The sequence below is a fragment of the Bacillus rossius genome, chromosome 1 (genome assembly GCF_032445375.1).
Source record: "Bacillus rossius redtenbacheri isolate Brsri chromosome 1, Brsri_v3, whole genome shotgun sequence".
In the NCBI taxonomy this organism is placed as follows: Eukaryota; Metazoa; Arthropoda; class Insecta; order Phasmatodea; family Bacillidae; genus Bacillus; species Bacillus rossius.
Genome location: NC_086330.1, coordinates 7,197,361 through 7,216,545, shown reverse-complemented (window position 1 = coordinate 7,216,545; position 19,185 = coordinate 7,197,361). Strand labels below are relative to the sequence as shown.

Here is a 19,185-nt window from a genome sequence, read left to right as displayed (position 1 = left end):
TAAAATAATGATAAATTTTAATTAGAGATGTATACCAATAAATACGCTGAATGTTTGTACTAATATATTAATTTCATTATTTATTAAACAATAAACTATATAATTTATAATACAAACAATTACAAATACAGAAACACAACCTCACTTATAATTAGTGATGGTTCGAATCCCATTTTTCTGGAATCCGAATCTCGAATCCGAATCCCAAACAGTGCCTCGAATCCACCCCTCGAATCCGAATCCAGATCTCAAGGGTTAATTATAAAATAATTTATAAGTTAAGAGAAAAAATTAATCATTATGCAGAATTATTTAACCCTTTAAATTTTTATTTAAAAAAACAAGTATTTGACACGGTCTGGATCAAGACTATTCTGTTTTTGGTCACATATGTTTCCTGCAGTGCTGAACAAACGTTCAGAGAACACTGTCGCAGGTGGTGAACACAAATATTTTTTGGACAGTTTATGTAGCCTGGGTGAACACGCAGACTGAGTTTTCCAGTATTCGAGGATGTTTATTTCTGGGTTAACTGTAGGATCAGGTAAGAATCTGGTCACTTCATCAATTGCTGTAGAATCCGACTTGGTGGATTTAAGGCATTCAGGCTTTATCTGTGAGTACAGTGATTCATGTAGAGGTGGGTCGAAAAGTATCAACCTGATACTTTGGCACTGATACGCGCCTGTATCAGGAACGGCAAACGAGTACACTTGAAAAGTATCAGAGACTTTAGTATCAGTTCAGAATTCAGCTGGAACAACACCACGGCCAATGAATACAGTACCCGATCGCAGATGACGGTCACTTGGGCGGAGCTTGTGAAAGGGGAGGGAGCAGGAACGACGAATAAGGGATAAAGAAGGGAAAGAATGTAGGGGAGGAAGCGCAGGGGAAGGCGTTGAAGCCTTGAAGGAGAGGCGCAAAGCGATATTGTTACAAGCAGGGCTGCCACTCATGGGTTTTTCCACCCAGATCTGGGTTTTTCCAATGGTGTTTGGGTTTCTGGGTTTTTAAATAATGAATTCCAACAATTCTAGGTTTTTTATAATTTTAATTATTTTTATACCTAAAACAATAATAAAGGTAGTAGCTACTGTATCTGTTGCAATATCTGTTTGATAAATGCAAACAAGTCGATGTGTTTCACACACAAAAATACATATAAACACAAAACTAGTTTTCAAGAAGCTAAGTCGAATATTAAATTAGACACATTCTTCAAAGAGGCTTGCAGAACACAAAACCAATGCAACAATTAACCTTCAAACCAATCTTGTAGAATCAGACTCTGAATAAAGACTAACGTACATGATGCAGTTTTATAAAAACAATTACCGGTTTAAAGGATGCAGTGATGGTGTTTGTTTTGTCATGTATATATTTGTAGGTTTTTTTATGATATGTACTGGTCCAAGAATTACTTATACAGCCATTTTGCTGCAGTGTAATTTTCTTGTATTGGTTGTATTTAACCGTTTTCAGTCTTGTAAGGTAATTAATTGTTTTATATTAAAACCAGTTATGTTTATATTTTTGAATTAGTACGCAAACATTTTCAACGATAGCATTTTAGACGCATCTGGGTTTTTTACCCATGTGTCTGGGTTTTTTTGTAGGTTATCTAGGTTTTTCATGAATATCAGAGTGGCAGCCCTGGTTACAAGTCGTTTTGTTTATTCTCCTACTTCAAAGTACGCTCAGTGCGCAGTGCGTGCACCGTCTCGTTCAATAATAAAACTAATGAAAATTTAATATTAAAAAGTACATTAATACAAGATATAATATTTATATTTGTGCACCTAACAGCTATGAAAATGCAAATAAATTCTCAGTTGACACTAATAACAGATGTAATCAACATATGGACTTTCTTTTTTCGAAAACAATTAGTAACTAGTGTTTTCATACATTAAAAATGCACGATTTTATCAAAAATAAAAAATAAAAAACAGATAGGTACTGACGTCGTCTGGCCGACGACCACCCCAGAGCCCGACCTGCACCCGTCAGTATACGCTCCCGCTAACGGAACACACCCCTGGCCATGGCCCACCCGAGTCAGGCGACCCGAACAGCAATTAAAGACAAAGCCGCGGAAACCTGAGTAGACAAGAGAAGAACCGTACCCATTCCTCCTGAAACATTAAATGAGGATTTTAGCGACAATAAAATCTCTTCCAGAGACACCCGTTTGGAGTCTAGCGTAATGAGGTCACGCCTGGCGCGAGAGAGGCCGAGCCTCCCTCGGACGCCATGCCAGTTCGGCAGTTCAGCGCAGCTCATGGACCGGGGCGGACCTACGTCCCACGGAGAGGCAACATCCTTTGTCTACATTGAAAGTAACGTCCGGTAAATATAGTCACTAATTAACCAAACCCCTTTTATTACTTAACCTCTCCGTGAGTACCCGGTCCCTTTTTTCGGTCCCGGACCTAATCCGGCTGCATCAACTTAAGGACACCCCGCACCACACTTGGTCAGCGGGGCTGCTCTTCAGCATACGGCACGGGCCGTCTCCCGCAACGTACAGAACTTTATTTAAGGTCACGCGCACGGCGCTGACCACAAACCCGCAAGGGAACTTGGACAAACTTAATTGCGGTGCGTGTTTCACCACAGTGGGCACAACACCCGCGCCGAGACATTTGCATACGGGATTGGCCGTCTCCAATCGCCCGCCCCTTAATTCAGTGTATTTTTGTATCCCGTATTTTGTACTGCTAACTTACGTTACCCGAGTAACGAGTGCCACGTAACTTGTGCGCGCCCCCTTAATCCAGTGTATTTTTGTATCCCGTGTTTTGTATTGCTAACGTACGTTACCCGAGTAACGAGTGCCACGTAACTTGTGCGCACCCCCTTAATTCAGTGTATTTTTGTATCCCGTATTTTGTATTGCTAACTTACGTTACCCGAGTAACGAGTGCCACGTAACCTGTACGCGCCCCCTTAATTCAGTGTATTTTGTGTCCCGCCTTTGTGTTACGAAATTACGTTACCTGCGTACCCAGTGAGACGTCTGAGACATAACAGCATCCGAGGCCACGTAACGCGGAACACAAACAATACGGCGCCACGGAATAACAAGTAAAACCCCCCGGGGACCTCTGTAGAGTGTTGTATTGTGTACGACTCGCTCCTCTGAATAAAAGGTACGACACCGCCACCTCAACTCCACGCCTCTTATTTAAAATCATCTCACGCAACACCGCCGCCGGCCCTAGTGGGCCACGCAGGGGCACATACATCCACGACCCCAAATTCACGACTAGAAACGAGCTAGTCTGGCGCCCACCCGGACAACACAGATCCAGAACCGCCTTTTCCCACTAGGAGCCACACCGGGACTCGAGCCCGAGACCCCGGACGACGGCAGTACATTAGTGAGCATACTATATCAATGTTAAAGTTTCAAATGTTTCTTCAGATTAGTCAATGATGATTTATTACTCAGTTTTTGTTTACACAAATTACAATTAGCAAACTCATTATTTTCCGTAAAAAAATTCCACACAAATGAAGTCTTTTTCGTGCACTTATCCATTCCTTATTTCACTATAAAGATACTAACTACAAAGCATGACAGCCCGCAACATGGTGATACACGGCCAGGACGAACTGCAGAGAATGTTGTACTGATTGATACTGGCTGTATCAGGCGGGCATGAGAGTAACAGAGGTAGAGAATTACCGGGCGTGATAAATAATGTATCAGATTCTCCTTCCGGTCGCACGGTCTGCGTACGCGGAGCTTTGTTGCCTCCTGGGACAGTCTGATACAGAAGTATCAGAGACTTGTACCTAGGTACATTACTGTATCAGTATCAGGTTGAGACTGATACCGAAAATTGCTGTCCCAACCCACCTCTAGATTCATGTATCCACGGAAATCTGAAAACAAAATTCAACATCCGAGATCCGACGGAACAATATTTTGTAGTTACCAACTTGACATTTGTTTAAAGTCCCAAATGAAGGTAAATGCATTCCTGAAATATTTAATGGAAACTAAAAGGCGCCATCTTGGCTTCAATGGTTTTAGGCCATAAGAAATATTGTTGTGCGTCTTTTAAAATTAAGCCTCACTAAAGCATAATGATTAATATGCCCGAAGTTAAAAGTGAAGGGGTGTTTTCTCTAGTTTACCCATTAAAATTTTTTATGTTCATATTAGTTATTTTTTATGTTGCTCAAAATGATTGGCTAACAAATTCATTGGTTGGCCATCATGGAATTCTCAGATAATACATATTAGGTTTGTTTGACTCGAGGTCTCTTTTTGACCTGTCAACTCTCAGGGCGCCCTTTTCCGGAAGCAGTTGGCGGATGGTCGTTTTACTCGCGGGGGCAAGTTGCTCTCAGGTCACTCAGGTCATGCTCTCGATGCTGCTCCTCTCGAGGAAGAGTTGCGAGGGCAAGTCGTCTGCTGGTTGTTTTGGCGCGACTTTGACGATGGAGTCAATATGTTATCAAGCTACATTTGGTGATGACGGTAATATTTTAATAGATGACGACATTGAAGCGGAAAAACATTACAATATAACTTATTTGGCGTCCTTTATTTAACAATCAAAAGATTTACAATAGTTTCCTAGTACAGGTTAGCTTATGCATACCACAGGCGGTTTAAAGTCAAAAAGCAATATTTATATATTTTTTTACCTTCAAGCTCTCTCATAATTTGTAGTCCAATATATGGTAAATCAATAGCTACTTCATCTTCAGATGAATCTTCATTTTCAAACAAATTTCTCATCACGATGTCTGCTATATTTTCCGCCATCATTATTTTACAACAAATCGCGTTTTCTTCGTGTATTAAAAGTTACCGACTCTTTTTGCCCTCAGGTCAACTTGCTCCCAACTCTTTCAACTCCCAAGGAGCACGAGAGACCTCGAGTCAAACAAACCTATTTTAACGTTGGTAGTCTACACTAAACAAACTTGGTCCTAAAAAAATTCATAAATAGAACTTATCAGAATATTTAAAATTGAATTGCGATTAAAATAATAATTGTATAATGTATTAATTTTGTCATTCATTATTTCATTGTTATTACTACATGTGTGACCGTAACTTGTGATGAAAGTCGGCATTATTGTTGTATTACTAAGTAACAGATTTCTTGGTAAAGTTATTTAAAAAAAAAAAAAATTCATATTTAGTTTAGATCCTAAATGTGCTTTATTTTATTTTTTAGCATATTCTGAGAATACATATGTGATTTATGCCTTATTTAATGCCAATGTAGCGACAATGCATCCATGTTCATGAATATAAAGTAAGTTTCCCAAATCAGTACATGCTTCATAATTTTTTTTTTTATATAATAACGAATTAAAAGTACAATACAGTAGAACCTTGTTAATCCGTAATGCACTAATTCGGGAATCGGATAATCCGGGACGATTTGAAAGAGAAGAAAAAAAAGAGTAGTAAAAATTGTCAGCGCTTAAAATTAACGTCACGCGGGCCGGCGGCCGGCAAACACTACAAGCCATCGCGTGGGCCGCCAAACTCTGCAACGCTGTTTGTACCGACCCTTTGTGTCGCCCCCCTTTCAGCTGTCACATTTGTCACTCTTTAAACTTGAGGGGGATGTCCTGACGTCTGCTTCCCGTCTCCCTTTGTTTGTTTCCACCCGCCAACGCACGGCAGGCGCCTGGCGAGTGACGTGTCTGGCTGGCATTCAACTGTACGATGGGGTGGGGGGGGGGGGGGGGTGCAAGGTCAGCACGATCTTATCTTTCTCTCTTCTGCTGTTGTAAATGACCGTGAACTAATGGCTAGACATTTTTAAGCCGAGAAACTAATTCGAAGACGGCCGGCCCTTACCGTGAACGGCCTTAACCCAGCTGCACGCCGGTGTCTGAGAAGCTTAACAAGACCTTCAGGGCTTTTAATCGCTAGTCCGTGAAATTCGGTAATCCGTGATTATCTCGGTCCTGACCACATATTAACGAGGTTCTACTGTACCTCAATAGGATGTTCCAAGGAAAACGTAAACAGGCCAAGTAAATTGTAAGCATTTAAGTTTTTATAGTACTACATTTACATCAATGTTTTTCCTCGAATCCCGAATCTTTTCCCTCGAATTTCGAATCTTTCGAATACTAGAGATTCGGTGGGATTCGAGGATTCGACCGGCCCATCCCTACTTATAAAACTTGAAAAAGTTTATAAAAACAATTTTTATCACTAATATTCACAATAAATGTTTTAATAATATGGACCAGTATTCAATATCAATTACTAAAGTATAATATTTAAAAGCACATACATAATTTTTATTAGTGTGTAGCCTTTTTTTTCGTTCTGTGAAAATTCCATTCCATGGTTCGCGTGCGCATCGTAAATATTCACTCTCATCATTTTTTTCGTAACGTGCATGAAAAAGCATAACTTCACGAACTAGAAACATTATTTAAATTTCCGTCGCGTGGTCACCTTTCGTCGGCAGTTCCTCTGTCCCGCAGGTTCTGGTACGAGAACCCGTCCGTGTTCAAGCCCGAGCAGCTGACGCAGATCAAGCAGTCGTCCCTGTCGAGCGTGCTGTGCAACAACGGAGACAGCATCGCAGACGTCACGCACAACGTCTTCATCTTGCCGGGCAAGCAGAAGGACGGCATCGTCCCGTGCGACCGGATCCCGCAGATGGACCTGCACGTGTGGACCGAGTGTTGCAACGGTGAGCGTGTTCCCGGGGGCTGTCCGTCGGTAGTCGGAGAACCCTCCGTGCTACACTAGCAACTCTACATACACCTACATTTTGAGATGGGTGGTGAAGTCAATAATTTTTAATGAATAAGATGATTCTGAAATATCCTACAAGAAATATTCTTAACGTTAAGGTCTGTTTGTTCATTGTTCTGAAACAGAAGTTTTTTAATCAGATGATTAATATATTCTGAAAATTAAAAAGCGCATGCATATCCACTTTTAAAAAATATCATTTTAAAAAGGTTTTTTTTATGAAATAATTATTTTATGCACTTGACTAATATGTTATGTCCATTTACGTATTTAGAAAAATTTTGGAATTAATAAACATTAGTAACATATCTCTTTAACATTTTCACATAATCGCCATTCAGTTCCAAGCACTTTTCACAACGCCACACCAGTTTCTTTAGCCCCTCTGCATATTAGTTCGCCGCCTGGGAATGGAATGGTAGCCTTGGTCATAGGCATCGCGGACTACGAATACACAATGCGAGCAGCCTAAGTACAGGTCCTTTGTAAAACATCTCCGGAAAACATTTAGCTAAGCGATCTCCGTACTCGAGTCAAAAAATGATGGCTACTGTGTTTTGGGACGAAACGGGAGTCATTTTGGTTGATTTCATGAAACGTGGGTCCAACAGTTACAGCAAACATTACAAAATTATGATTGTCAACTGGTTATAATTTCCAGGCAGTGAACTTCTGTGCAAAGGGGGTCAAAGAAACTGGTACAGAGTTGCGAAAGTTGTTTGGAACTGAATGGCGATTACGTGAAAATGTGAAGTAGATACGTAGTAAACTAAAACTGTCGTTAAGACCAAACGGACCTCACTTTAAGAATATCTTTCATACAAACCTTGATAATGTTTAAAATTACGTATATACATTTACATCCTACTGACTGGTGAGTAGTAGGTTCCAAGTTACTTCCTGACAGTCTAGATTCCGTCAGGTTCGTAAATTTCCTTCCATGGGTTTCAGAGAACCCCTGCAAGTACATCTTACGAAGAGAATCATCACATACTTTATATATCTCCCCCACCCTTCCCTCTAACCGTACCACAGCTTATCCTCCAGGGCAGAGTGGTTTCACCATCTAAAACACACACAGGCACAATCGGTTCTGTTATCATGTCTGGTTCCACCCGTTTCTGGACACTGTGGTTGTCTCACTTAGGTGCTTGTGATTCTTTCATATGCAACTTCACTGAACAAAAGGCATTTTCTGGTGGGGAACTGGAAATATTAGTTTCTAAAGCTGATAAGTGTCTCCTTGTGTCAAGAGTTACATATATGTAAAGGTAAGTTATAACCACTAAAACTAGAAGTGTTTTATAGAAAGTATGTTGTTTTTTCCTGCAAACAAAAATAATGTTGTCCCAATGTTTTACTACCGGTATTTTACTGTAAGAAAATCTGTCATTAGTTTCTGTACCTGTCATTGCCTGAAAATTAGAAACTAGTTGAAAATGTTTTCAAAGAAGCTAGATTTTTTTTTCTTTAAAAAAAAAAACACTTAATATCACTGATGTCCAGACATTCCAAAATTAACATATTTTGTTAACCATGTAGTTTATAAAAACATTGTAAGATGTAACTCTGAAAGGACACCAGCTAGTGGAAGAAAGGTGAGGACCACTTGCAGTGAACACAAGGTGACAAATAACCTCAGAGTCTTGACATCACCCGTGGCATTACTATCGGCAGCAGGAACCTTGCCAAACAAGGATGCCCTGATTGTAGGTCCGTGCGACGTCGCCAACTAAACAACAAAGGTGCAAACACGAGACGGATGGTTGGTACCTAGCACAAGGGCAATGGGGCTTTGAGGCACACAACCATCCTGGTCGAGTTGTGGTGGCACTCCTGCTGTTCTTGAGGTCACCAATAGGGGGGGTGGTTACCGGCCGGTTCGACCATCAGCCTTGCAGCTCCTAGATTCTCTGTTCATTCATCGCCATGTCGTACCTGTGATGCGCTATTTCCCGTAGGCACCGGGCGACACTGATTGTGGTGGTGGCGTGTCGTAGCGGCATTAGCAGGTTCGAGGGGTGCAAAAAACAGAAGCCTGCACTAGCCTGCCTCTATATTAGTGTTAGTCGAGTAATTAAGTTGCCATGTGAACCAGGCGTGCCGTAGCGGAAGCTGGAGACGGTGGTAAGCTGAGGCGTGGGGCGTGCCGGCAGATTGCAGCCACTCGGGACGGTTCAACAGCATCGCGCAGCTGAGCGGTGGGCGCGCGCGCAGAGCGGTGGGCGTGTCCTACCCGGAGGACCGGCCGGGCAACTGGACGGCCCCGCCCGAGGAGGACGGAGACGAGGGAGACGAGGTGGACGAGGAGCGGATCGAGGGCATCGAGACGGTGCTGGAGGAGTTCCAGCGGACGGTGCGGCAGCTGCGACGCAAGGTGCGCAAGCTGGAGCACCACTGCCTGGGCCGGGCCCACCCGGGCCGCTGCCTGGACGCCGGCGGCAGCTGGAGGAAGAGCGACGAGGTGTGGAAGAGGGACGACTGCACCCGCTGCAGCTGCTCGGTACGTGGTAGAGCTGTGGCAAACCGCATGTATTCGGTACTGAGTAACGGGTGCGCCATCCAGTGCCGAGTAACGAAACGTTGCACACGGCTGCATCTCGTTACTCGCATTTTTCGTATGTTTTACGCATGCGCGCGCATGTTCTATGAATTTACGTTACAAAGAACGATGTTTTTTTATTAAGTAAAGTATAATTTGGAAATTCATCGTCCAAGTTTTTTACTGTTTATTAAAGGTATTGTGTGTGTAGACAAAGTGTGAGATTGGAACAGAAACAACGTAAGAAAGTCTTTTTTACAAATTAGAAATATGTATGTTTTTGTTTTTTACTATCACATATTTTCACGTTTTTTTGTTCTTATCTTAAAAGAGATAATATTAAAAAGCCGCTCTAATGTAATTCTATTGTTTCTTGGTTAACAAAAACTGTTAATTATCAAATATTGTTAATTGTTTATATTCCATTTATTATTATTTACGCGGCGTCATACTGTACGCGTACGCAATACGACTCAATTCGTTGCTGCAACATAACATAGCATGTTATGCGGTATCAGAAGTAACGAGTAACGTAAAGATACAATAGTAACGAGTACTAATTGTTATAGTAACAAATACATACGGGTACACTTTTTTTCATTACTTTTACACCTCTAGTATGTGGCCTCCAAACACACACCTTACTATATTCTAACATGCAACATTCTTGCAACTTTTGTCATTTCAAAAAATTTGATAGCATCTAACATTCCCAGAATTTGATCCCTAAGATGTACCTATTTGTTGTTTATTGAGATTTTAAAAATGGGGAGCATGTTATTCAGAAAGATGAAGTAGCTTGGCTTCTGGGTTGTAGCCACGTCCTTGGCGAATAATTCCCCGACGTTTCGGTCGACATTGCAGTCGCCATCATCAGGGAGCAGTTACCTACTTCAGACAATGGCCGTGAAAGCCTGCGAATATTCAGAAAATAGCAATTTCAGGAAGGATGTGGCACAAGATACAGGGGTCACCAGTCAATTGTAACATATTGATAATCATAGTTGCACAAAATGTGCAAAACTCATTTTTTTCTTCTGAAAGTCATTGAGCTCTTTACATGTAAAAGAACAACCTCACCTTATTAATGCTTAAAACGGCCAAATAAATTAATGGTCGACCAGTACAGATTGTGTATAAAACCTGTTTGACAGTTAAAAAAATTATTTAAATTGAAGTGCAACTTATCTTTGTAGGTAAATGTTTCGTTTTGGAGAGACTTGAGGAAGAGGGATGCATCTTGGAATCAAAGGAGTCTTGCATTTGAGTATATAGAGTACCAAGCCACTGCTTACAACGATCTTAGCAGTCATGTACACACTAGAAACATAGGCATATTAATACTGAATATTAAAATAAAACACAGGTTACAACCACCCCGACCCAATATTTAGAATTCGTGGAATAGAAAAATAAAACCAAATATATTGAACAAATAAACAATATAAATACAGAGTCATAGGTATTATTTTTGTTGACTCATGTTTGGCATTGCTAAACTTCTGTTTAAATTCCCACAATTTTCACTCTAGAGAATAAACTATTATCTATTACCATTTAAACAGTTCTTTTTTGCCGTGGTCACTTAAAGAATGATGCTCAAGGAGCATTTTTCCTATAAAAGTGTTCTGTAAATTTTACACTTAAGTTTTTGAGAGAAGTGATGATGTATTTCGAAAGTGCATCAAGTTTTACTGACTTGACAGGTAATGTAATGTAGTGTGTTTACAATGGAGGGATGGGAGGAATATGATACAACCGGCAATTTTTATGTGCTATTAATGACAGGTATTTTATTCAATAAAGAATACTGTAAAACACCTAAATTTGTGATGGGTCATTCCAGTATTCAGTCAGTTCAAACACTACTTAAGTGCTCAATATCAGTTCTTATGTGTGTTCATAGTAACTAAACTTTTTTTTTCAGCAATGTATTTGTTATTCTTACAACAGTTTACACGATTTAATAGCTATGAGGCAAAATGTTTATTACAATCAAGAATAAGGAGAAATAGTTGTTTTCAATTCAAATACAAATGATCAGTATACTTTCAAAAAATCATAAAAACTAAACTATGCAGCGGATTTACCTGAAACCTTTTTTTTTTTCAGTAAATAGAGAAGCTCTCAAAGTTTATTTTACAAGTTACAGTGACTCATATGCGCTCCTCGAGTCACGTGGCAAACATCGAGAGGGTATTCAAACTCGCCCCACACTTTGTGCAGTGTGTCGGCGGGGATTCGCTGTCTCTGATCTGACAAAGATAGCAGCAGAGGTGGCACGAACACCTTGTCTTTGACACGACCACACAGAAAGATATTGCATGGGGTTAAGTGTGGTGATCGCGGTGGCCATCTGCCCACACCGTGTCGTCGACACCTGCACGAACAAAGCCCTCTCCCAGGGAGATGTGTGGTTAGATGTTCCCTTACAGCCGAGTGGAAGATGTTGGAAGATGAAGTCGTTTGAATATTCTCTCAATCGAGGCAGAAGCAGGCAGAACAAGGTAAGAATGTCGAGGTAGGAAAGACCTGTGACAATTTTTTTGATGGAAAATAATGGCCTGTAAATCTTCTCCCTCAACATGGCATAGAATACGTTTACTTTCGGGAAATCTCTCTCATCCCCATAGTGACATGAGGAGTTTCCGTTCCTCCAAAACGCAAATTGTGGCCATTCACTTTGACATTTGTGTAGATTATGGCCTCGTCACTGAAAATTAACCTCAAGGGTAGGTTTTTTGTTGTGGTAGGTAGTCGATTCTCGCTAGCGTCTTGGAGCAGAATTTGTAACGTGCACCGTAACCATTTTGTTTGAGTGCAGTGACCAACTGGAGTCTGTACAGTTTCATGCACATAAGTTTACGCAAGATTTTCGATACCATCGTTTAGGGCATCTGCAGTTTTCGACTTGCTTGCGTAGTTGATTTCCGTGGGCTACGCAAAATTGATGCTCAAACGCGGTCCACATATTACTCGGGCACAGAGGGCTAACCATGAGTCTTGCCTTTGCAAATGCACCATTTCTTTTGAAACGTCTTGTACCAGACATAAATGGATCTTGGCTTGGTGGTTTCGCATTAAAATGACTGCAAAATTTACGTTGCAAAACACACCAACTCTTCTACTGTGCAGTAGACACCATTATAAACACTAGCTGCTTATATCGGAGGCAACCCGCAACAAGCGAATCCGAAACATTTGTAAAAATACTTTCAGGTATTCTCTATTGGCTGAAAGAAGTTTCAGGTAAATTGTCGACACCATTTAGTTTTTTATGATTTTCTGAAAGTCTACTTATCTTTTGTGCTCATCCTGTATGTTTTTTTATTTGAGATTATATTAATTATATTGTAGGGTGTTGTCTAAAAACACAAATTATTTTTAAATCTTAAGTCATAATTTTTAGTAGTAATGGGTTTTATTTAAAATGCATGATCAGTATTCAAATATTCTGATTCTTCTAAGTGAAAGAATCCTTAGAATCGAAGAACTGGCACGATCGATCACTTTCCAGCGACGAATCCTCCGAACTAAGTCTTCCGAGCGATCACCGATTGTGTTGGTTGCTGTGCAGGAACGGCAAATAACGTGCACAACCACGAAATGCCCCGCGCCACCCTGCACGACGCCCGTCTACCACGAGGGCGAGTGCTGTCCCGTGTGTGCATAGTGCGCAGCGCTGAGGCACGGGAGCAAGGCCCGCGGTGATCCAAGTGACATTGGTAACTAGTCATACACAAAACAACCAATTGGCATTTACAGTGATACGCAGGAGGAAAATGACTGTTTTTAACATATGTGTTCGTACTAACTGTTCATTGTACGGTTACTACTATTTTAAATGTGTTGATTATGTAATATACCTACATGTTAGCTTACGTAGAGTGTGCGTGTGTGTGTGTCACTTGTGTAAAATGTAGCACACGCCGTTCATGACGAGTCTCAGCCCATCGGAGTCTTTCAGTTGGACATAACGATGTAGGGACTGTCGAAAAAAAAAAATCATTGGGACATAGATGTTCTAGTTTTGTTCCAAGGCAACTAATACTCACTTCTGTGTTAGGCAGAATATGTACTTGTTTTCCTTTTAGTCTATAAGGTTAGTGATTTTATAAAATAGGTATTTTATTGACACTATAGACATCTATTGGAAATTTTAACAAATTTAACGTGTTCAAGATTTTAAATGCCTGTCAGTACTAATGTGTATAGTAATGTAACTTCCAAAGTATCTACATTATGGTATTACCCTAATGTAAAGCTTTCACAATTAATTTATTCTTTTGGAACTCAACAAGTAACACAAATTGCAGTAAAACCTCTGAAAAGTTCTGTATAAAAATGAGAACTTCAATGTACTAGAGAGTAAATTTTGATGTAATCAATGTATCGGAGTTGAAAATTCATTGTAAATGCAGTACCATGTTTTAAAAATAGTGAGTAGTTCAGTTGTATGGTATCAATCAAACAATTATTATTTTCAGTGTTAAAAAGTTTCTAATGCAGTAGCAACAAGTAAAGTTAACTTTTTCTTCCTTTCTTACATGTGGACAAAATGTGACATGTAGAAAACCAAATAACTGTGCTTGAGATTAAGTTAGTGCTGCAGCACTACTTTGGGAATAGTTGGTGAAAATCATAGCGTTATATTCAGGTAAACACAGTATTTTGGTGAGAGGTGGATATTTGAACCACTACACCACCATGAGTCATCAAGACTGAGAAGCTTAGCATTCTTGAGCTTGAAGATGAGATTTAAACTCTCGACAAGTTTACTTTCCTACACACAACCTTTACAAATTAATGGTACACTTTCAATCATTTATTACATAAACCAAGTTAATCATTCAATGTTGCGAATACATCTACAAAAGTCCAGGAAAACATATGAATCGTTTTTTTTTTTTGCCGGTCAAACTCATCAATTTTTATTATAAAAACATTCCTTGGCTCGAGTAGTTTGGAATACGGCGTATTTAAATTCCTATTTTTTTTTTTACACCTAGAGCTTCTCAACGTAAATCCAAAACTTGTTCCACAGAATCCTAAATGCTGCACGACTTCCAGTATTCACTTCTGCAGTCACCTTGGAGCGAAGCTAACAAACTGTTTGGTGGTAACATGAGTAAGAATGCTCGTCAACTTACGGATGCTCTCTCAAGACTTAGCACTTGCAATGCCAACAGCATCACGTTGATCGAAACTTTGATTCCCTCAAGGTTTAGCAGCCGAGATAGTTGACTGGTACCTTCCACAGTATGAAGGCGAAAGGTTAAAAAACACAACACCCAAACAAAGAGAAACCAGGTATGGTTTGCATCTGAGGAATAGATTCAAGCAACATTATAAACCAAGCCAGGGTAGTCAACCTACAGGTATTAACTGGAACACAGTTTTTTTAATTCACAAATTAAATTCTACTTTTATTATGTTACTACAACATTGAATTATGCCCAGTTATTAGTGGTACATTGTGACTACAAAAGATGTTTAAGGAATTTTATAACAACCAAGTGTTTTATTTTATTTTTTTTTAACCAGTTTGAGTTGAGAAATGACAATTTTGACGTGGCAAATCTAAATAATTATTTGTTTTTACATAATTAAGTCCAGTGTCTATTTACTGACCACTGACTTTTCTCTTATGGGTTTAAACATTTAGTCATTTATAAATGAAACATTGCGTGATATTTGGATATTATTTCCAGCTCGTGTGACAAGTCATTGGCTGAGAGTTCAGTGCCTCTCGAATGAAAACTATACTTGTTGCAACTGTGTTTGTTAACTTTTGGAACATTTACGCTAATTACTTAGTCCAGGAGTAAATGGGCAAGAGCCACTTGAACTACATTTTCACACTATAAAAAAAATATTTTTTTTTTATTTTAGTTTTTAGTGTACTATTACTGTATAAAAATAAGGGTAAGGGAGGGGAGGGTGCGAGATGAATTACCTTCTTGTAAAATTGTCTCGATGTTAAATGCTTTATAAGAATAAACAACTTTTGTAAAATAAATTAGTAACTACTAATTAGTTACCTACCTATTAAGTGATGTTATAAAAATGTTCCAACATTTTCTACTGCTTTTGCTCTGTATTTGCACCACTGCCATTTGTTGGTTGTTTTTCTTAGATCTTACCATAAAGGTGTATGTTTTGTTCTGCATTGTTATTTTTCCATTGTGTAATATTCATAAAACGTAACATACTCATGTTATTTTCAATGAACACTGCCATGACAACTTTTAAGGCATGTCACTTGCGTACATGTACTGTATTTATTTCAGTTTCATTATAATATACGGTGTTAATCATGTAACTTATATTATCATAGCCACTAACTAATTTCTAATGATGTCAGTATTTAGTACTATTTCCTTAGCATAGAAAGAGCCCGTGAAGGGGAACCTATATATACAGTATTTCTACAATTAAGGTTGAAGGACAAGTGCAAGTTTAAAAACTTTCACTTATAGTCTGGACAATGGTCGACACAAACCAATTAATCAAATGTTACACTGAATGGACATTATTATTCTCATTCAATTTTTCCCCCCCCCCCCAGTGATTTTACTATCCAAGCAAGGCTGGAATGATTTATAGTTATCTTCCATTATTGAACTTTAAAAAAATCACTATCTTGCCAATGTGTTTGCTGTACAAAATATTTTTGACTAAGTAAATAAATTTCTTATAACTATGAGAAAACTGCATTTTTTTTTCCAGTAGAGAAACATTAGTTTGAAATCATTGCAGCATCAGAATGACATACCTTTTATACAAGTTCTGCAAACTGTAAAGACACATATGTAGCTGAACGTGTAAAATGTGTGCAATCACGTTGTAGGTATCTAAAATACATTTACTTCCTTGCCACCCCAAATTTCCAGCCTTTTTTTTTTTTTTTTTCCGAGTTGTTACAGGCTGATAGTCATCAACCGTCTGAGCTGCTGGATATTATCGCTCGGTCGAGGAGTTGTGTTGTTCCTTCACCTCCACCTGGCAGAGGGCAACGGCCAACCATCGCAGCATCGCCTCGCCTAGACCGCCCCAGTGGCAATGGCCGGGATACAACCCAGAGCCACTGCAAGTGACACTAGAACAAGAACACTCCCTTGTGAGCTAGCTCCTGTGTTTTTCCCAGTCATAGAATACGACACAGAAGCTAAGAATCTGAAGAAATTCAGGGTGGCCAGAACTAACCACCCCTCACTCCTTACCCACACCCCTTTATCAGCAAAATTACCTGCTACAGCATAGCAGTATATATACTTCTGATACAAAATTTTTTTAAGAACATCTCCCTGCAAGTCATTAACGGGGAGGAGGGTATCTATCCCCTTCCCACGAAATTCAAAAATATATCATTCCCACCGACAACAGTAAAGAATTTGAAAGCCAACAGCTGGCAAAACACTACACCAGACATAATTTGCAGCTTAAACTGACTAATTGAATTTTTAATTACACACCTCTTACACTTGGTGATCACAGAAACCGCCCATCAACTGCAATGGATGACTTGAAGCACTGTAAAACTGGGTGAATAGGATCTAAAGTGTGCAACATTATATTTTGAAACATAATATAGCAGAAAAAAATTATACATTTTTCTAATAGTTATACAGATAGTTCTGTACGTAGTACTATTTATAATAATTTTCTGCTATGTTTCGAAATATAATGTTACAAACTTTTGATCCTATTCACACGGTACCCGCCCTCTGATGTCACGGTGTCATGTGACATGAGGGGAGGGGAGGGGAGGAGCTGTGGGAAACAAACACAAAGCAGTCGGCGCCTAATGCTGCATATGGCCGCAAAGTTTTTACCGTGTTTTATCGCATAATCGTCGCACCTATATTTTAGGGTGTATAAATTTGGATAAAAAAAACCTTCGCGTAAACGTCGCATGATGTTCTTGGTCCCGCTAACAAATTCAGAGCGCTTTGTGTAGATAGGTTTTTTTGTATAAAACAATGTATTTTAAAGTATAAATCCAATATTTATTCTGACATTACCACTTACTTATTTCATTAACGGCAATACGTAGTTGTCTGATGTGTAAATTTTTTTTTTTAGATTTTTTAAACGTTATAATCTTTATCTGTTTGCCTGCGTCGCTGCGGTGTACTGCTTATAAATATGTAGCCAGCGCTAGTTGGCATCATTCATGTTTGGTTATGTTGCTTCCCGTATTAGAGCGCGCACACGTAGTCCAATATAGATTGCATGCCATGCGCGCTCTCTGTCGAGTGCAGAGTTAACTACATTTGATGGCCCGCACTCTTTCGTGGTGCGTACTACGACTATAGTTACGCGTTCGTTCAGTCTCGCATTCGGATCACAGATTTTGTATTTCATTTAAAGTTGAAGAAAGGATTTTGTTGCATGACTTATTAATATAAATTGTTTGGCGTGCTTTTGTATACTCTACTTTTTAAATAAACGTAATTTCCATGAATGGGTTTTGTTTTTATGAATAACTTTTCCTAACAAAAATATTTTTTTCCCGCATAATACGTAGTATTAATTCCTACTTTTCAAACTTGATTTTAGTATAAAATATGTGACGATTATGCGATAAAACACGGTACTATTCTTCCATGCAAGCGTATTAATAATGGTAGTACATAATTGTTCCATCCCTCATTGTAAGAGCTCATGTTTTACACCTGGAATAGCATTTCACACCTTTCAAAAATCCTAGCAGTTTAAATAATGAAAATTTAAGTTCGCGATCGCTCACGTCCAATCCTCAGCACACGCGTGTGGGTGCTCTTGACACTCTGTCGCCGTAGATTGCAGAAACGTTTACGCGTGTGGGTGCTCTTGACACTCTGTCGCCGTAGATTGCAGAAAAGTTTATTGTGGCATTAAATTTTTAAAGAACAATGCCGTTCCCAGTAATTTTAACATTCACATCGGCACATCGCTTAGAACTTGAAAAATGCTGATGTCCAAGAACTATTTAATAAACCATGACCGTTTGTTTTTATGGTATGTTAACATTTAGATTAGGGGTGAGCCGATGCTGATTGCCAATTATTAAGATTGGCCGATTTTGGTCATTTTGTCATTTGCATGAGAAGCTTCATGCATGCCGATCCTTTTTGTCGATTACCACTTTCTGAAGACAAAAAAAATCTCTTTACGTAACACAAAAGCGCCGACATATTTTTTGCTTCAGAACTGTTGCGTGACGTTTTTAAGTAACATTTACGTTACTTACGTGTTTTAATCTTTTCTGCAGAAAAAAAAATTAAGTAAAGTTATTCTTAAAAAATAAACATATTCATGAAAAGTACGTTTGTTTAAAAAGAGTAAACAAAAGCACACCAAACCATTTAATACGTCATGCAACAAAAATATTTTGTTCAACTTAAAATAGAACAAAGAAAACGCATTTCGTCATTGTGTTGTCCATACTACTTGTTTATTTTCATCGTTGTGTTTATATGTTTGCTACGTTGTCCATGCTTGTTTTCTGAACTATCGTCGTAGTACACACCACGAAAATGTGTGGGTTATTAAATTTAGTTAACTCGATAAGAGAAAGAGCACGCACGTTGCATGCGTACGGCGAAATATCAATATCGATATTCGACGACGTGCGCTTGCTCTACATTGGAATCAACATAATTAAACATGAATAATGCCAACCGGCTACATTTTCATATGCGATACGTAGCGGCGACGAAGACGAACAGATAAAGGTTAAAACGTTTGAAAATATCTTTAAAAGAAAATTGACACATCAGACAACTTCGTATTTCTGTAAATTTAATACGTAAACGTTAAATACAAATGAATAATAGATTTCAACTATAAAATACATTGTTTTATATGGGAAAACTACATACACAAAGCAGTTAGAATCTAA

The 19,185-nt window shown here is 39.1% G+C and overlaps 1 protein-coding gene across 8 annotated transcripts in view; it reads left to right on the top strand.

Annotated features, from left to right (window-relative positions):
* Positions 1 to 18,666, top strand: part of LOC134531653 (peroxidasin) — a 443,688-nt gene extending 425,022 nt beyond the window's left edge. For 3 of the 8 annotated variants that reach the window (XM_063367432.1, XM_063367423.1, XM_063367460.1), the window contains 3 exons: positions 6,465 to 6,692; positions 8,914 to 9,260; positions 12,877 to 16,194. In XM_063367432.1, coding sequence (XP_063223502.1) covers positions 6,465 to 6,692; positions 8,914 to 9,260; positions 12,877 to 13,010 — 709 coding nt within the window. In that variant the 3' untranslated portion in view covers positions 13,011 to 16,194. Of the gene's footprint in view, positions 1 to 6,464; positions 6,693 to 8,913; positions 9,261 to 12,876; positions 16,195 to 16,216 lie in introns of those variants that run through there. The other 5 variants (XM_063367477.1, XM_063367441.1, XM_063367469.1 and 2 more) reach the window with 3 other exon arrangements.
* The last annotated feature ends 519 nt before the right edge of the window (positions 18,667 to 19,185 follow it).